This window comes from Plectropomus leopardus, chromosome 2 (genome assembly GCF_026936395.1).
Source record: "Plectropomus leopardus strain MGB_pleo_1.0 chromosome 2, ASM2693639v1, whole genome shotgun sequence".
Taxonomy (NCBI): domain Eukaryota; kingdom Metazoa; phylum Chordata; class Actinopteri; order Perciformes; family Serranidae; genus Plectropomus; species Plectropomus leopardus.
Window position 1 is genome coordinate 35,133,468 of NC_142177.1, and position 18,771 is coordinate 35,152,238.

Here is an 18,771-nt window from a genome sequence, read left to right on the forward strand (position 1 = left end):
TATTTAATAACTTAAGATCCAGACGCTGAATTATCCGCAGGGGTCTCTTCATACCTGTAACAAAGACTGAATAAAGAAATTTGACGTCTAAAAAACTGTTTTTCCCAACACTCTTACTGCAGAGGGGCTGCTAACTACAAAGACTGGCGTAAAAATGTGAATGGCCCTATCTAGAGCCGGAGTTTGGCTCATCCATTTCGGGCGGCTGTAGAAACATGGCAGTGCAGCACGGTGATATCCGCAGGCAAAGACTCCCTTTGTAGATATAAACGGCTCATTCTGAGGTAACAAAAACAGAACAATTCTTATTTTCAGGTGATTATACACTAAAGAAAATGTACTTAAACTCCATTTTTCCAGTGAACCCCCTAAATGCTGGACCTTTAAATCCAAGCACTTTCAAGTACACTGTAACAACTGGCAGTAAAAATATCTAACAGTGATGTCCCACTTTTCCAAAATACAGTAAAACACTCTAAATCTTGGTGCTTTTCTTATACTTTTCAGACCTCTTTTAACTGTGAGTTCTGGTTCATCTGAAAAATGTCATTGAGAGAAGCAAAATGACTGCAAAAAGCACACTGTTTTGAGAATATTTGGGGGTCCGTTGTCTCCTGATGTGTCCATGAGTTCACTGATGCTGCAAGGAAACAATCCCGTTCACATTAGATACCACACAGTAAGAAAAAACATACAAAAACAAAACCAGAGCCTTACATATGTTATACATAGATGTCACTAAACCCACAAGGGCGTCTTGCAGAACTGATTTTTGTGTGTGTGTGTGTGTGTGTGTGTGTGTGTGTGTGTTTTGGCAGTCATAGTGATGAGCGAGAGCGAAAGCAGGAGGACCCCCTGCCAGGCCTCCTCATGCATTATCAGCCCACAGCTCCCCAGCAGGCATCAACCACCACATACCAGGGTGTCGAGCTTTTATACCGCCGGGGGCACGTTGGGTTTTTTAATATGGGACAACTTTCAACTCTGCCTGCTCCTCTGCACGACTGCAAACTCCCCCGACACACACGCAGAGAAATGAACTCACACACACGGATAAAAAGGAATAAAATAAAAGGTTTTCATCATTTAATTGTAATCGATTGTCAGGAGAATAATACACAAAATTTGTGCTTGGTGCGCTTAATGGAAGTGATGCAGTTATCACACATACATACAATACTGAACGTAATACTGAAATGTGAGTCCGCATGTCAAGTAACTTCTAGGAAACATTTTCACGCCAAGGCAGATTGAAATCAGGTATTGCCTTGAATTTATATTTTCACGATGAAGTCAGCAGCCACTTCACAATCACACAGTGACTGGTGTTTGTCACGAGATGCTGCAGCATTATTGCCTTTAAATAATTGCATTTTTTGATTTAGGATTAGAGCTTGTACTCATGCATGCCAGTTAATTACACTCAATCTGTGGTTGGCTGCAGTGACAAAAATGTGATGCTTTGTTCTGAGACAGTTCAAATATTTAACCTGAAATATGCTGTGTTAATTCTGACACCAAGCACCTTTTAGTAAGGATTTAAGAAATCATTAAAAAAAAAAAAAAACCCACGTCACAGTAGAATACTGCCACCTTGTGGAGGAACACTGCCAAATCTCTTTGCTGCTTCTTCCTCTGATCAAACATTTATTTCCCTGATGCCACATTAACAGACACACAAGAGACAATCATTCATTTCGAGACATCCCAGGTGAAAACACTGGTCAGTTTTTAGATTTTTGGACTTTTTTTTTGTTTAAGTTTTTCCATCAAACTAATGGAAAGAAACATCCAAAACAGGTATTTAGGTGTTAATTCAAATCCTGATTTCTGCTCTGGAAATGAAAAGCACATATTTAACTAGATAATACATCATTTGCATATTTAAATATGACATTTTTGAAAAATTATACCACAAAAAAATATTTGTTTTGATTGAAATAATCAACTGGAAAAGTTTTAATGATCTATTACCCAATTTTTCCCCAAAAATCTCAACTTATGTAGCACTAAAATACACAAAACTTTCCAATTTATTCCTGTATATATTGTAAAGTTTCTACAGAGGGCTTTGTTTATATATAATTCATAGCCTAATTTATACAACATTTTATTCCCCAAAACATGGTGAAAATTTGATTTTTTTAAATGGTCGTTGACAGTATTTTCTGATTTCTGGAGTAATTAAGAAATCCAAAATTCCTATTGACTCTAAAAGGACAACAAAGTGAAGCAAGAGTTTTGAGCCTGGCTTTATCCAATGCTCTTGAAATGTCTGCAGAAAGCACATATTTGATTATACAGTGCCTGATTTTCATATTTAAAAATAAAATATCGAAAAACTTGAAATACAAAAAATAACTGTCTTATTCGAGGTGATCAGCTGGGGAAGTTTCGTGGTGAATTCTATTAGTTAAACATTTTACCCTAGTCTTTTTTTAGTCTAAAAGCGTATGGAATTTTACTACACAAGTCTTTTAAAGTTATTTCTCACTTTTAAACACCAAATTTTTCTACACTTTTCTAATATTTTGAAGGTTATCACAGCTCACAGAGGCGTTTGTTTATATATCATTCATAGCCCTGATTTATATTTCTTTTTATTCCTAAAAGCATGGTGAAAAATTGATTTTGGATTCTGGAAATGTATGCAAACAAGCACATCTTTAATTAGATAATGCATAATCTGCATATTCTAACATAATATTTTAGAAAACTGGGGAAGTTTCATGGTGCTATCTGTTAGTTGAAAAGTTGACCCTTTTCACCTGGTGTGTCTCCTTTCAATCTCAAATTAATTCATTTTCAGTAATAAAAAACAAACAAACAAACAAAAAAACAGGAGATTCTTCCCTGTCTTTAGCATGAGATTGCTGGGAACAAACGCAGATATTTCTGTCGTATTTCAACAGGAATTAAAAGCAATCTGAGTGAATGATGCTTTTATCATGTCGGCCTCAAGGCACATTAGACGCACTTTATGTAAAAAGTGTTTCCGCTGAAAGCTGTAATTACTCCTGCGGCTCTCTCTCTCTAACACACACCAGCCAAAGAATCTCACGCACATTAGGGTGCACAGTGTCGCCTGTTGGCAGCATGTCAGTGACTGATGCGAAATGAATTAATCAATGTTGTTCATTGATTTTTCTAAAAGCTGAAGATCTCATCTGTCATAACAGTCTGCTAAAGTTTACCAGCCAGTGATGAAAACATCCTCCGGACGCTGGATGAGATCAAAGCGGCAGTGATGATCGTAGCAAACTAAGTGATTGTACAGGATATCGGACAGAGACCTGTGAGAAAGCAACCATGTAAACCAGCGCCAAAATCAACAAAAATGAAATGTAAAACCTCCCTGCCAGTGATCACCTGTGAAACTCGCCGCTATTTTACAATCAGCTGCAATCAGTCATTCACTTAGTGGCATTACACGACCATCGTCCTTACATTCAGAGCTAATCCGTTTCCGGTTGCTCGACTTCGGCGTTGTGTCCTGCTCAAACCGGAGCTCTGTCGCACTCACGAGGGCGTCAGCGCCGCAGAGTGGTGACCCGCAGCCGGTACCTCGTACTTGAAGACGACACTGAACAGCTTTCCTCCCAGCCGGTCGGCCAGCCACGAGTTCTTGATGACGGCCATCTTGAGACTCTCGCAGCTGAGCATGGCGTAGTAGTTGGTGTGAATGGCTCGGCCCATTCCCTCGATGATCACCAGGTCGGTTTTTCGCTCCCGCACCACCATCGCCAGCACTTTGTCCAGACGGCTAAGGAAGGAAACGATAGAGAACATAACATTTTGTGACTTAATTGTCATTTACGACATCTATTGCACATCTGTCCGTCCTGGAAGTCGGATCTCCCTCTGCCGCTCTTCCACTTTCTTCCACTTTTCCCCTCGTTACAGGTTTTTTGGGGAGTTTTCCCTTCGTCTCAGGACAGAGGGATGTGTTATGCTGTAAAACCCTCTGAGGCAAACTGTGTTTTGTGATAATGGGCTTTATAAATAAAACTGAATTGAAATGAATTGTTTGCTGCACTAGATGACCATAATACAGCAGGTCTATGAGCTCTTCACCAGATCTCTCCGATGACTTGCTTTTAAAAAGTGGAAATGTGCAGCACAAACCTAACTCTTCATAAACGGTGATAAAACGCATCTCAGAAATGTGCTGTGCACGTTAACGCTTCAGCTCAAAGCTCAGTTCACACATTAAAAGGATGTAGTTCATGTTCATAGTTCACAATTTTAAAATTTAAACCCAGTTCACCCTAAAACTTAACTGTTTTTTTCCTCAGTTTTGTTTTGCATAAAATATCATCAGTCACATGTAGATATTTCCTAATTGTGATTTGATACTTCATCGTGTGTCGTCTCAATGTCGTCGCAGATGTGGTCGACATTCTGACTTGTTTTTTCACACCTGGTGAGCATTAATTGCATAAAAAAATAAAGTTTTTTTTGTAGTAATCTGTATTGATTTGCTCATAAAACTCTGGCTTCAGCAGCACCGGTGCTGGTACCTGTGTTGTCTGAATTGCCAGCTGCACTCGACATGTGGGGGTTGCGTCGAAGTCTGTTTCAGAGTCCTGCGTTGGGTCCAGTACCCGCGACGCGTGACTCACAAAAAGGGTGTTGGTTGATAAATAAACTAAAATAACGGAAGAATTACAATAATTAAATTTGATGATTAAATCTTTTTTTTAAACTGTGTAGATGTGCTGGACTTTATCTTAGTTTCACACGTATAAAGTGTCTCAAAATGTGCTGCCTAAGAAAAGCACTTGAACAAGGCAGGTTAATTTTAGGATTTGTGTTTGGGGTCAGGCTGCGCTCCCCGCTAAAATAGTGTCTTCCTCCTGTTAAATTGCGCAGCACCCCTCTCTGTGGGTATTAAAGGAACAGGTTTTGTTCAGGTTTAGGTAGGGGGAACACAAATTGACACGGAGGCCATCTTCGACAAAACCACAGCATGCCGGGTCCCGAAAACACAGCGTGAGTGTTGTTAAGTGTCACCAGTGTGAACAACATTCACGCTCATTAACTACAAACTGATACTTTCAGTTCACTGCTCACCAAAAACATGTTCGATGGAAACGCTTTTTTACCGCACTCACACACGACACTGATTCTAACAAAAATTTAAGGTTGAGTAAAAATGTCGAATAACAAACCTCAGATCCAGACAGGGTGAACTGGAACCACTCTGGACCAGCGTCAGCCTGTCGTCCCTCAGACCGGCCCTGCACGACAAACACGCCAGAGGTCACTGTTTTAAAAAGCTTTTTAGGAGTAAAATCATGAGATCACACAGAGAAAATTACATCTTTAGAAGCTACTCAGAAAAGATAATAAGACGTTATGTAAAAGTCAGTTGACTCTGTATTGCTCTCTGTGTGAGCATAGATTATTCGCCGCGGCCTACAGGTTATATTTATTAAAATCGTCTTTTTTTTTAAAAAGCACTCACTGAATCACTGGATCCATCGCCGCGATGCTTTCCGTCAATATCAGCAGTTCGCCGTTCGTTACGTCATTCAGAGCCGGACCAGAGTTGCTGGCCAACACGACCTGAGGGGAGACGAACAGAGAAGTGGGATTAAGATTTTATCAGATATATTATTTTTGAGATGATGTTGTTCGAGTTCTTTACCTCTGTTCCTCGAGAGAGAAGCTCTCTGACAAAAGGCATCACCCCTAGAATGATGTCTACTCCACTATTATCTACGAAAAACAAGGCACACTTATGAGGAGGACCCTGCAAGAGAAAACCAGGATGGATTGTATTCAAGCACTAATAGTCAAAAACACAGAAACACTATCGCAAGTACAGTTGGTATGACTAACAAACGCTATTTAATTTGTGCTCGCTAAAACACAGCTGTGCCAGGCGCTGACAGTGTCTGGACAGCGTGCAGTGCTGTCACGTGCTTTTGATAAAACCTCTAACCTCCCACCCAATATGCTGCAATAAAAAACAGACGGGAAAGAGGCTGACCTTTAGTCTCTCAAACCACTGGTCGTAGGAATCAACGAGCCACGGACGCTCTGAGGAGAGAAGAAGACATGAGAGAAATCAGTCTGAGGAACTACCTCAAGAATCGGCCTGAATAAAGATTCAACAACAAAAAAGACAAAAAAAGAGATAGATGAGACAGTTTTGGATACCTTCCAACTGTCGTTTAGCGTGCTCAAACCCAAACTCAGGATCAGACTCCAGGACGCTGCACGACATCAAAACAAAACATGCAAATATAAGACAGAAGTTTGCACCAGAGTGTCAAAATCACAACAAACTTCTCCGTCACTCGAGACCGAAACTAACCGCTGACGACTACAGACTTATTTTAAATCATTTTAAATTATTACTTTTATCTTTGCACCTCTTGTCTGCACTTTGGCTATTTTTAGTGATTTTTAAAAAATCATTTGGTAATTGATTTGACCTTTTATATCTAATATCTCCTCTCTTTTATTATAAATCTGTATCTTTTATTATGTTTTCTCGCTCTGTAATGAACTATGAATCGCCCTCTTGTATGAAATGTGCCACAAATATCTTTAGCTGCTTATCTCAGGTTCAGTTCATGATAATATCCCTGGCTTTAAATCATCCTTATCAGTCAATTTTGTGAAGAAACCAGAGCTTCTGGCCAAGAACAGCAGGCCATAGTTGACCTTTCCTGGATAGATTTACTCAAAGCTTCAAACTGCAGCAGAAACTTTAAAACATCTTGAAGAAGCATCGAGATGCAGTCACATTCATTGCTGGGATGCTTGCTAAGCAGCCCTTTAGTACCTTAATAGATTTTTTAGTTGTTTACTTTCAATCCATGCTGCCAACTGTGTGCACTCTGGCTAACCCCGGGTGGCTAACTTATCAAAACAATGAAACTCTGCCAAACGCACGACGGCAGCAGTGAAAAACTCCCCGATCAAAGCTGTGAAACGTAAAACTACATGATAAGAGCCTCTCCCGCTACCAGCACTCAGCCAGAAACCCATCAAACAGCCCGCTCGCAGGATATAAAAGCCATTAACTCACTCCGACACGGCCTTGGCCCCCCAGTCGAAGACGTTCCCGGCCAGGACGCCTCTGACCAGCGCGAACTGTCTCTCCTCCCAGCTCAACACCTCGAGAGACTTCACTGCCTTCTGGTAGTACTTGAGAGCCATGTCATTCTCCCTCTGTTTAATCTGCAAGAGGGCAGAGAGGTGATGCATACGTATGACACAGAATAAAAGAAAATAAAAGAATCCAGAGACATGAGAAAAATGTGATTTTTAAACAAATGCATTGCCCAGTTTTGCAGGTTAAATAATGGGGTGTGGATAAAATGTCAAACACTATGGAAACTATGGAAACAAAAAAAGTTGATAAATCAGATCAGTGAGGGCCACAGGTAGAAAACACAAGAAAATAAGAAAGGTTGATAGAGTTCAGTCAGACCTTAGAGTAGGGATCGGGAAAGTTGAACTCGTTTAAACAGTGTTCCCTCGTGTCTAACAGACTTCTGACAGTGAGGGATCCATAAGCACTAGGTGAGAAGAGAAGCACTCTACATTAGCCAGAGAGAAAAACATACGCAACAACGAGGGCTGGGGAGTTTTCACTGGGATTTTCATGTTTTGCTTCAAATAACGTTTGCTTTTAACAGAGAAACTGACCTTTGACAAAAAACACAACAACTCTGTTATGAAACATGCAGCTGGTTTCTGAAAATCTGCAGCTTTTTTGAGTCAAATTTCATGTTTCATTCATGTTCATCATTCTGATATCACTGCGGTTTATTCGGACGGACAGAAGTAAAACTACTGATTGACACATATACTTATGCAGCACAACCAACTCCTAAAAACCTACAGTGAACAGATTTAAAGGTATACTTCAACCACCAAATTATCATCTGTATATGTTATATACCCCTTGTTTTGTTAAATTCCTGAAGAAATTTTTTTTCTTGCCTGCCTCCAAAGTGAATGAAAAATCCAAAAAGGGGAAAAAAAAAATCTTGATGAATTTTAAATAAAAGGGGGCCACGATTAACCACAGCAAAACTATGTCAAAATATCTGTTTACAAACTCCCAGCCCTTTCAGATGGAGAAGTGAATGGAAACTGAAATCCAGACTCCAATTACAAAAACTACCGTTTTACATTATTAAACACAGGAGCGGATGTTTATAGTTAATATAGTTTTGTTGTTGTTAAATGCAGACCCCTATGGATGGCTTCAGTTACTCAAGTATGTTCTCAATTTAAGGCTTCTTTGTTAACTGTGGAGAAAATTTCCTCACAAATTCAACATAACACAGAAAAAAAAAGCTGTACAGTGAATGTTAATTTAAACACGTTTTATCCTAATACATTAATAAAAAAGACCTTGATTTTAAAAAAAAAATCAACGTAACACGGAGTGAGTCACTGATACACAAATGGTCATCTTGGAGGTGCAGTTTACCTTTGACAGATTTCCTTTTTTTTAATTGACAGAGTATGTGGGCAGTCACAGCAGGTATGAAGACATGAAGCTAATGCAGACATCGAAGAAAAGACTTGATGTCTAATCTACTACAAGAAACCTCTGAGTCAAACAGAGAAGCCATGCATGCAAAAACAAAAACGGGCCTTACAAAGGCTGGTGGCGGAGAGTCTGAAGCTTATGTCTGTATTTCTGGCGGAACTTCTCGGCTCGCTCGGCTGCCTCGGGCATGTCAGGCTGGCTCGCTACAGCTCTCTTAACCACCTGATCCGAAAAAAAAAGCAAGAGTGTTTATCGGACACATTCAAGACGCCTGTGGCTCACAAGCATCAAGTGGGAAAAAATACAAAAACAAACAGTTCACCTTACGTAAGAAATTTATCTGTAAACACTAAATATACCATCAAATGCTATATTTGCCTATTCTGTTTTATATAGTCATGGATAACAGGTGACAGACGTGACATCAAACTATGACTTTTGTCCAGTGCAAATTCAATCGAAAATGTGACGTTCTGGTTGGAGACCAGTATCAAAAATCTTTTTTTTTCTGGAGTCTGATGTTCAGTTTTTCAGTAAGAACATCATTTTAAACCTGTTTTTCACAGAGAAAATAAGCATTCTCACAATTAAACATTAACTATAAATCAAACATAGACTAGCTCTACCCTCTCATCCGAATAAGGTCACTTTTGGCACCGAAAATCCAAGATAGCAAAATGCCAAACTCAAGGCTTTCGAACAGGAGTCCAAAAACCAAATGCTGAAGGTCCGGCAGCTTTGTCCTTTATTTTCTGCAGTCTATGATTTTTCCTATGGCACACTGTAATTTCACACTCTGCTGTTGTGTTCCAATACATGAGCCGCCATCTTACCCCGTCAAGGGCCTCTTCGAAGCAGTAAAGCCAGTATTCGCGGGCCAGAGCGTCCTCTGTGAGGTCCACAGTGTCGGGGATGTACGATGAAGCGTCCTGCAGCAGAGGCAGATTCACCAGCTTCCTCTCCAGACGGTCCATCTCCAACATGTCAAACTGGGCACAACAAAGAGACACAGACGTTTGTCTGTCTTGTCCACAAACTTAAGACTGCTCATTGCCTCTTCCAGCTCCTCGAAAAACAAAACCTATGTCATCTATCATTCCTTTATTCTGGGACATATTTCACAATAGTCCAATTTTCCCAGCGATTCGGTGGAAGGTTTCGCTCTTTGTTAGTATCTTTTTTGCAGAAAGGACGAGAAGGATCTAGAAAGATTTACTCCTAAAAAGCCAGGGGAAGCAGATTCATTAATATAGGAGCACAATCAATAGCCAATTAAAGAACTAACTACACTGATAAAGGTTTCTCGAGTGGCGAGTCACCAGGGATGAGCTCATATTTCAGCTGCAGTCCTGCATCACACTAATGAAAACTAAGCTGGAGAAAAGCTCCGCGGTGTGAATGTTAACAGAGGTTAACAGCTCCCGAGGCTCTACGGAAGCCTGCATGCTCAAAGTATCACACCGAGGAATCAGAAAGCTAAGCAGCTGTCAAACGCATCAAACATTGTTATTTTCCATCTTCACAGAATATTATTTGACAAAAAAAAACAGTTTAGTAACAGACGACAAAGGAGAAAGATCTTCAGCACAATCAAAGCTCAGCTCTCAGGTCGCTCTCGGCCTCACGCAGGGGAACAAAGGGAATGTCTGACGTCTCTGAACGCTGAGCGTCTACAGCGAGAGAACGAGGCGCCGTGAGCAGGAGCCACACGTCATCAAACCAGAGCACAAACGTGAAGCAGACGGAGGTACTTACGGGAAACTGAAGGTGAGGGTTAGGTAGACAGACGAGTGTGTGGAGAGGAAATGAAAAGAAAAGATTAATGAATGTTTTTGTTAGGCCTGCCACGATAACTACTTCTGGTGGACTTTTGGTTGTCCCAGAAATAACTGATGTTATTGTCATTTTAAGATCATTTTATGCCACAGATATAATGAAAATATTATGGCATAAAAATCCAAGTACTGCCTTTTAAACAATGAACTGTCAGATAAGATGTAAGTTAAGGTAAGAAGATAATTCACATGCTGCGGCAGCTCAAGTGATTGAGCACCAGACAGGAAAAAAATAATTTAAAAAAACAAATTAGTTCAAATAAAAAATTATTAACTTAAAATCTATAAATATATATTATATACACTTTCACTTATACAGATACTGAATGTCCATTATTCATAGTTGCACATGACTGTTGTAATACACATATGGTGTGTATTATTTTTACAGTAAATTCCTAAAAATAAATCCTAAAAATAAGTCGTACATTAGTATTTGAATGAGAGAAAAAACTATTAAAATATCCTAAATAAATCAAATATGTATAAAACACAACCACACAAGCAAACAAAAAAAAGTAACAAAAGTTGCACTTAAATATATATTAAACATTTGGCAGAGGGGTAAAAAGAGTCATTCCTTTACAGGAAATGTATCTCCAAACCCGGGTGTTTATTCTTCCATCATGTCGGCTGTGACAAACACGCGTGTAAACACACCAGGCGACATCGTACATTTGTGAACATGGATATATGACTTCAGTCATTTTTGCTGACCTTGAGAAGTCAATAACGTAATTATCGTGACAGGCCTAGTCTTTTATGATGTTTTATGATTCAGTGAGGACAGCGGTGCGATGGTGTTTCCATAAAGGAGATAAAAAAAATAAAAACATCACGATGGAAGAAGGTGGGTGAAATAAAAACCAACGAACCAGCAGCAGAGTGAAAATAGGTCACGAGGTTTATTTTAGTGTGTGCCATGTGGCACACGACACAGCTGCGGGTCTTCATATCTGATCAACTGCAGACTCACCGTTCCGCTGCGCGCTCGCTGCATCGGGTTCATATCTGGAGAGACGCTCATCAGGCCGGAGCTCCCCGCGTAATTCTCACCCCAACTGTACTGGTTTGGATCTACAGAGGTATAATTAAAAAAAAAAGACACTGCCAAATAATTTTCCTTCACACACTGTTAAATTTCATTCGTATCTTTCAGCCTGTTATTTAATATAATAAAACATACACAGTAACACCACTGACTCCAAACTTAGGCAATAATGTGCATTAACAGCGTTTTCCTTACTGTCCTCCTCTGCTCCTTTAAGAAACGCTCCGATGGCTCCGAGATATCCTTCGTGTCTTAGAAACAAGGCCTGAACTTCCCCCTAGAACACAAAAAAACAAATGAAGATAACGACAGAAAAATATAGGTAGTAGGGGAATCACTGTGAAATTCAGCTGATAACAAACCAAGTTCAAGACTAAACTGAGGAAAAGAGACACTTTGCGTTCACTGTGTGGTTGGTTTGTTTTTTGGTCGGCAGAGGAGAGCCCTTGCCTTGGTGAAGAAGTTGATGCTGTAGGTGATGGTGTGCATGGTGACGGGGTGTCCTCTGATGAAGAAGCCTCCAAAGTAAACTCTGGACAGGTTGTGCAGTTTGGCATACAGACAGGCCAGCTGCCCGATATCGTTGCTGATCATATGGAGTAAGCTCTTGGCCATGTCTTCTTTAGAGAACGCTGCAATGCAGAACAGAGTTATATAAACATGCAGGAAAAAGGTCTACAACAAAACACTAAGAAAATGCTTCAGAAGGTTTCAAATATTAAATATGTGAGTAACTTTTTCAGTATTCAGATAAAGAATCTTCTAACCAACTTTCTTCTGTTCAGTGGCAAAAGAAAATATAACAAAATCATGAGTATTGGGACAAAGATTAGGGATCAAAATCCTGTTCCATATTTTCAAACTGAAACTGCAGAGTTGGACAGAAGCAGGATTTGCTCATTTCTGTCACGTGCTGCCATCCAGTTACAAACGACGGCACGTGGCAAATAATACCGCAGCGCATACACATAAAATCCACGTGCCCATCATGTGTCACCTCTGTCAGCAGTCGCTGACTTTCCAAAGCTGCTCGCAATAAGATCTCCGGTCAATCCCAAAGACCCGTAAGATCCTCCGTAGATATCTTTGACGAGCATGTCCACGCTCGTGTGCTGTCCTTTTGAGGCCAACTGTAGCAACTCGTCAAATCTCTACAGGAGAGAAAAGGGCAAAGTTCAGGAATGTAAGGATATATAATATTGTCGACTGTATAAAAGTGGATGTAGCTGCTGGATCTGAAAAGTGAAGCACGTATGGAAGTGCCTAAAACGGCGTTATTTTAAAGGCCAGCAGGAGGCGACTCTGTTTGTTGCAAAAAGAAGTCTGATTGTGAAAAAGTCTGATTCTCCACATTTCCCAAAGGCTTTATGGTCTCCATTGATAGTTTTGAAGGTAATTTTGTAAATGATGGTTATATTAGAGTAAAACAGACCAGAGTATGCTTTAGGACAGAGCTACCCTGTGAGCGACAAGCTGCAACCACAGTGTTCACTTCCGTCATACTTCTATTAAAATGCCAAAATCGAGGCTTCAAAACATCCTCAAACCACTGGGTGACGTCACGGTGGCTATGTCTGTTATCTTATACAGTCTATTAATAACACTGCTCTCAGAAGCCAATCTTTAGCGGTTGACTTCAAAGTTAGACTTTAAAAGTTATTTAGGATACCTTTGTTTTGGTGAGCAAGGCTCCGAGGCCCCAGAACGTTCCTCCGCCTATCGAGCTTCCTCCTATTCGCTCAAATTTGTCCTCTGATTCAACCTGTTGAGGAGGGACAGATCCAGATTACACAGAGGTTAGTCAGCTGGAAAAAAAACTTGCACAACAAACACAGGATGTAGTCTTGCTGAGTCGGCCATTTTTACGCACAGAAAAAGTCAACTCGAGGTCACACTTGAGAGCATTTTAATTTGAAGGTTTGTTCCTTTGTAGCTACATAACGAGGACAAACACTTTCTGTGCAGCCAAACTAACACTTTTAAAGTTTTAAAAACAAATGACAATACAGATGTTAAAAAGCATATTTACCAATATTTATTAATGCTGATTCATGATGATGATATGCACTGAAAGCTGATAATATGCTAAACAACAAAAATATTCTTAAAAACGTCACACCATTAACTGGTGTGTTATGTTGTCCTGCCAACAAGATATTTGTATGTAAAGAATTAAGAAATACTGTGTACAAACTGGTTTGAGCTTTATTCTGAAATTTGGTCTGTATTCAAGACATTTCTTTTACATATTGTATAATATTTATGTTACACAAATATATCTATTAAATTGGAGCTGGATAAGTTATCTAAAATCTTTCAGCTGAAACAACCTCTTGTTTCTGAAATATATCAAAAATGTTTGTAAAATTAAAAAAAAAAAACATACCAGCAGTCTATATACCTTAACAAAACCCAGAATATGCTTTAGTTTTTGGAATGCAGCTAAAAATTATCATTATTGATCAATCTGACAGTTTTTGTCTCATTTAACTGTTTGGTCTGTAAAAGAAAAATGCTCGACGTCTTCACGTGTCTTGTTTTATTTGATCATGAGTCTAAATCCAGGAGATATTCAGTGTTCAGTGATGTAAAACAGAAAGAAACAGCAACTGTGGAGAAGCTGAATCCAGAGAGTGATTTGTGATTTTGTCTCATAAATTAATGGATTATGACAGCTCTGTATTATTTGTTAAAACATAAACCTGCTTTGCTAAAACACTCCCGAAACTTGGTTACTACCTTGACGATGGACACCCCGGAGCCGATGTTTACGAGCAGGTACGGGAAGATGTCCGGCTGAGTGGTCTGAAAGCGGAACTCGGAGTCGGCGTGTTTGGCGTAAACGAACGCCTCGTGGGGGATGTTCCTCAGCACAAAGTTACAGCCTTTGATGAGACAGGTCATCTCGTCCTCTTTGTCCACTCTGCAACAACGGAGAGTCCACTAGATTAAATCATTCTCAGCCAAATGTGAAATACAGACGAGGCATCAGACTGTCCTCCGTGTGGCAAATCAGTCGGTATAATGAGCATTATTCTTTATTTTTATAATACATTTTTATTTTTGCAGACAGAGCAGCTCTCTACAGCTGCTAATCTCACAGATTAGTCCCCCTTTCTCTGAGCTGAATTACTCCTGAAAAGCTGAAAAATCGACATATGTACGTCCCCTAATGCTTTGTTAATGGCGTATGGATACAGACAATAACAAATCAACCATCATGTGAACGCTCTGATTTCATTGCTCGATGTTTGGTCAGCAAACAAAGTGTCTGACACAGTTTGCAGGCCAGTAAACAGCAGATATTTTTTAGATTATTCTCACGAGGTCTCCTAAACAATAACGTTTTTTGTCTTATTCACAGGAAAAGGAAAGGGTATCGGTTTGAATCTGAATCAGTCACCACAAAGGCTGAGGGCCATTGTCTATTCAAACTTCCTCTTCCAGAATATGCCAGATATTCACCTCCCTTTCTGTTTTTCTGTAGTCGTGTCTACAGTCCAGCCGTTTCTGCTATTTTCACAGCTGCTTTGTTTACTCACTTGAGTCCGAGCTTCCTCTCAATGAGCTCTTTAAACTTGTGCGCCCCTCCACCCGTCGCTTTGATAACTTTGGTGTCTGTGTTGACCAGGTGGTCTTTGATGAAGTCCAAGCACGTTTCAATGTAGGCATTTTCAAACTTGATAAAGTGCAGGCGTGCGGTGACCTCTTCCTGCACGGAGATTTCATAGAGCTTGTCGCTGGAAGCCTCCTGAGGACACAGAGGACACGGAAACACAAAGAAGGTGAATACTTGATTACATCCTGCCATTGACACTAGCTCTACTAGAGGGCAACGCCGATAGCTCTGTTGAGCGTGGCCGTCCGGTTCACCCAACTAGGTGAGAGGTCATCGATCCACTTTAACACAAGTTTTGCAATCAAACTGGAAAAAGCTAAACCTGCCCTGCCAACGTGACATCACAAAGACAACACAAATACGCATTAGACTTTCTGACATCTTTTTAATGTCATTTAAAATCAGAGCTGAACTTTGACCGTCATTTTGTAACCCGCAGTGGCTGAGTCAGCATAAAGTTTACAATGAGCTCAAACAGTGACGTGTAAGGACTGAACTTTATGTGGTGTGTTTTTGCATGTTACTGGGGAAACTACAGTATAACTGTAGTATTTTAAGCATGTGGACAGAGCAGAGAAGTGAACTATACCTGCAGGGCTGGTTTGAGTTTCACTGGAAATGTTTTCTTTTCTGTTTAGTTAGTGTGTTAGGGAATGTTTTTACTTGTCAGAGGAGGGCGGTGGCATGGCTGGGACTTTTGCTTTTTGTTACCCTCCCAAAGCTACAGATATTTTTCCTTGAGCCTCTCTGGGTGCATGGGTCTTCCAGTTTAGGACAAGCTAGATTTAAGACTTTTTAAGGCTTTTTAATGGAAAGAAAATTTAAGACCAATTGCACAACAACCAAAATTGAGTAAAAAGAACCAACATCAGTTACTCAGGTTAAGGGACAGATTTGCCCAAATATTTACTGTAATATAAAACAAGAAATTTGGCATTTATGTTTTAAATAAAAATAATAATAATAACGAAGAAGAGGAAGAAGAAAAAGAGGAAGAAGAGATGTTAACAGTAATTTTAAAATGTTACAATGCAACATCAGAAAATAAAAGGACTCATAAAATCATATTTACCCACGTCTGAGCATTTTTAAGACTTCTGAAAGATTTAAGACATTTTAATATCAATTAAGACCTTATTAATAATAACAATAATAATAGTAATTAGGAAAAGAAAACACTTTCAAAATCTAATCTAAAAAATCAAACATGTAGAATAATAAAAACAACATTACTTATGTTTGGCACACAACTATATACTGCCAGCAAAGAGCTCCATCACTTATATTTGATAACTAAGCCCAAAACGTTTTTGATCTGTATCTTACTTTTTGTACATGGTTAAAATAGAAGTAGATTTTTTCCATTTATTTTTGTATGTGCTCTTATTTTGAAGCCCTGAATCACTAAGGGATGTGGGATAGTTGGGATGGCGTCCCAGCTGTCATCAGTTAGTTAATTAGTCAGCTCAGGAAGACACCAGCACACAGTTTTCAAATTCTGTTGAAGGTTTCAAGTTTTTGTTGTTACTTGTAAATATTTTTTGGATTACCATAACAGGACTCTTCAAACCGGACCATGAAAATCAATCTGCTACAATCAACATTGAAACACGGTAAATAACCCAACTCAGCACCCCGCTGTTTATTGTTTCATGTGGAAAGCGACTGCTGTGTACGTGGAAACTAGAGATCAGGATAAAATGTTTTTTCAATATCAGAGATAAGCAAATGTATATCTATTTAATAACCATCAATTCTATACCACAATACACCCTGAAACCAGTATACTGCTGCAACTATACCAAGGATCTTTGGATATTTAAATTAATTTCTGTTTTTACAGTTTCTGGCTAAATGGTATAATTTTGGAAATTTAAAAAGGAAAATCAGTGTTAATAATATTTTTTTTTTTTTACAAAAATACAGCTATATAAATTTGCCTCTCCACTCAGCAAATATGAAATACATCAGTTCCTCAGGGTTCCCGCATCATAGAAAAAGAAATCAAAATGTTTCCAATCGTTTAAGTTTCAAACTCTTTTCAAACATAATTTCAGTAGGACCGTCAGAAATGTGAAAATCCAGCAATAATTCCTGATTTCACAGTCCCCGGCTGTCATAAACGGTGCCATTTTGACTTTTTTTTTTTTTTAAAGAAAACATACTTTTTGAAATTCTTCATAAATAAAAACCCAAAAAAATAATGAAAGTGTCTATAACTTTAAAGAAAAAATGAATTTCCAATTTATTTATTTTTTTAAAGAATTTAAAAATTCGACAAAACTTTTTATAGAAAATGCCTTCTAAACCCAAAATAAAATCTAAAAATCATTTTATAAAAGTTTTCTATTAAATTTCATCAATTTCTTTTTTTAAATCACCAAAAATTACATGAAGGGAGAGACGGAAGGCAGGGAGAAAAGAAAGAAATTTTCATAACCAACAAATAACAAAAACATAATGGGACCAAAATGTTGTCGCACATCGACTTAGTTATGTTAGGTCATCAGATACAAAATCTATATATATATTAAATATCATAATAATTCAATATATTACACACAAATAATTCCACGATTTTCACCAAAACTTTCAATGATTTTGACGACTTTTCCAGGCCTGGATTATGTGATTAAATTCAATGACTTTGCCAGGTTTTCCATGACCGTGGGAACCCTAGTCTCTCCCCAGTGCTTAGAAAAATATGTGACATACCTCCCCCCTCATAAATGACGAACAGTCCCTTAGGTCTATCTGGTTTTTGACATAAATAAATGCAGGCTACTGTGCAGTTCGTGCTCTGTGTAAAGTGTAAAAACATGGCACAATACTCAGGACGCCAGAGCTTTGACAGAAACCGATGGACAGCGGATGATTACCTTTGTCGTGTGGTCGAAAGATCGCACTTTGGCCACCTTATGTTGCACAGTTGAGTAGTAGGCGAGCTTTGTGAGAGATCCACCTGTTAAAGCAAAACAACGTGGACAACGCCCGATCAGAAACCCGTTATACAGCTGACACGTCGGATTAGGATCCAGATTTAACGCTTCGTGCTCTGTAAAGTTACCGTTAGCTACACAAACACAGGTGACTTCACCTTAGCGGAAGCTAGCTAGCGGCTAACATCAGTTGTCAAAGTTGGGCAGGTTTGTTTGAAACAAATCCGTTTTCGCACACAAAGATAACCCTGAAACCTCCCCAAGACTTCCGTTATCAAGCTAAACTGACTCGCTGTCATGCAAAAGTCAAATCAGACGCGATTTGAAGCGGCTAACGTTAGCTTTGTGTTGTTTACCTTCACTTAAAGTCATGTGTTGTCATAGTATCAGGCTGCGGCACAGCTGCTTCATAAACACACTAGCTACGATCGCGCCAAAGTGGCTGAAGAAAGAAAGAAAACGTCTATATTCTCAGGTACCTATGTCTATCGCGAACCGCTTTGCGTTCTCCAAATTGCGGAATATTTCGTCGGGTGGAAGAGTGATGCTTTTGTCCATGGTGTGACCACTTGTGCTGCTGTCCAGACGAACACATTCCGCCATGGTCGGCAGCGATTTGACGCTGCGTACGTACTGGGCGTGCGTACGTGCGTGCCCCTCCGTCGACCAATCAACATCTACGTACACTGTGAGTTCTATTTTGTAAACAATTCAGCACAATAATAATAATAATAATAATAATAATAATGATGATAATAATAATAATAATAATGATGATGATGATGATGATGATGATGATGATAATA

General features: G+C 39.3%; 1 protein-coding gene across 1 annotated transcript; it reads right to left on the minus strand.

The window, feature by feature from the left end:
• Positions 1-1,064: 1,064 nt before the first annotated feature.
• Positions 1,065-18,601, minus strand: pank4 (pantothenate kinase 4 (inactive)). The gene is made up of 19 exons (XM_042509514.2): positions 18,445-18,601; positions 17,906-17,988; positions 14,950-15,158; positions 14,147-14,330; positions 13,077-13,169; positions 12,405-12,558; positions 11,858-12,039; positions 11,603-11,684; positions 11,333-11,433; positions 9,355-9,510; positions 8,631-8,743; positions 7,448-7,535; positions 7,043-7,194; positions 6,166-6,221; positions 5,996-6,045; positions 5,651-5,755; positions 5,468-5,568; positions 5,172-5,240; positions 1,065-3,763 (listed from the first exon to the last, which is right to left on the minus strand). Exons 1-19 carry the CDS (start codon positions 18,566-18,568, stop codon positions 3,520-3,522), a joined length of 2,346 nt encoding a protein of 781 aa, XP_042365448.1. The 5' UTR covers positions 18,569-18,601; the 3' UTR covers positions 1,065-3,519.
• Between the last annotated feature and the right edge of the window lie 170 nt (positions 18,602-18,771).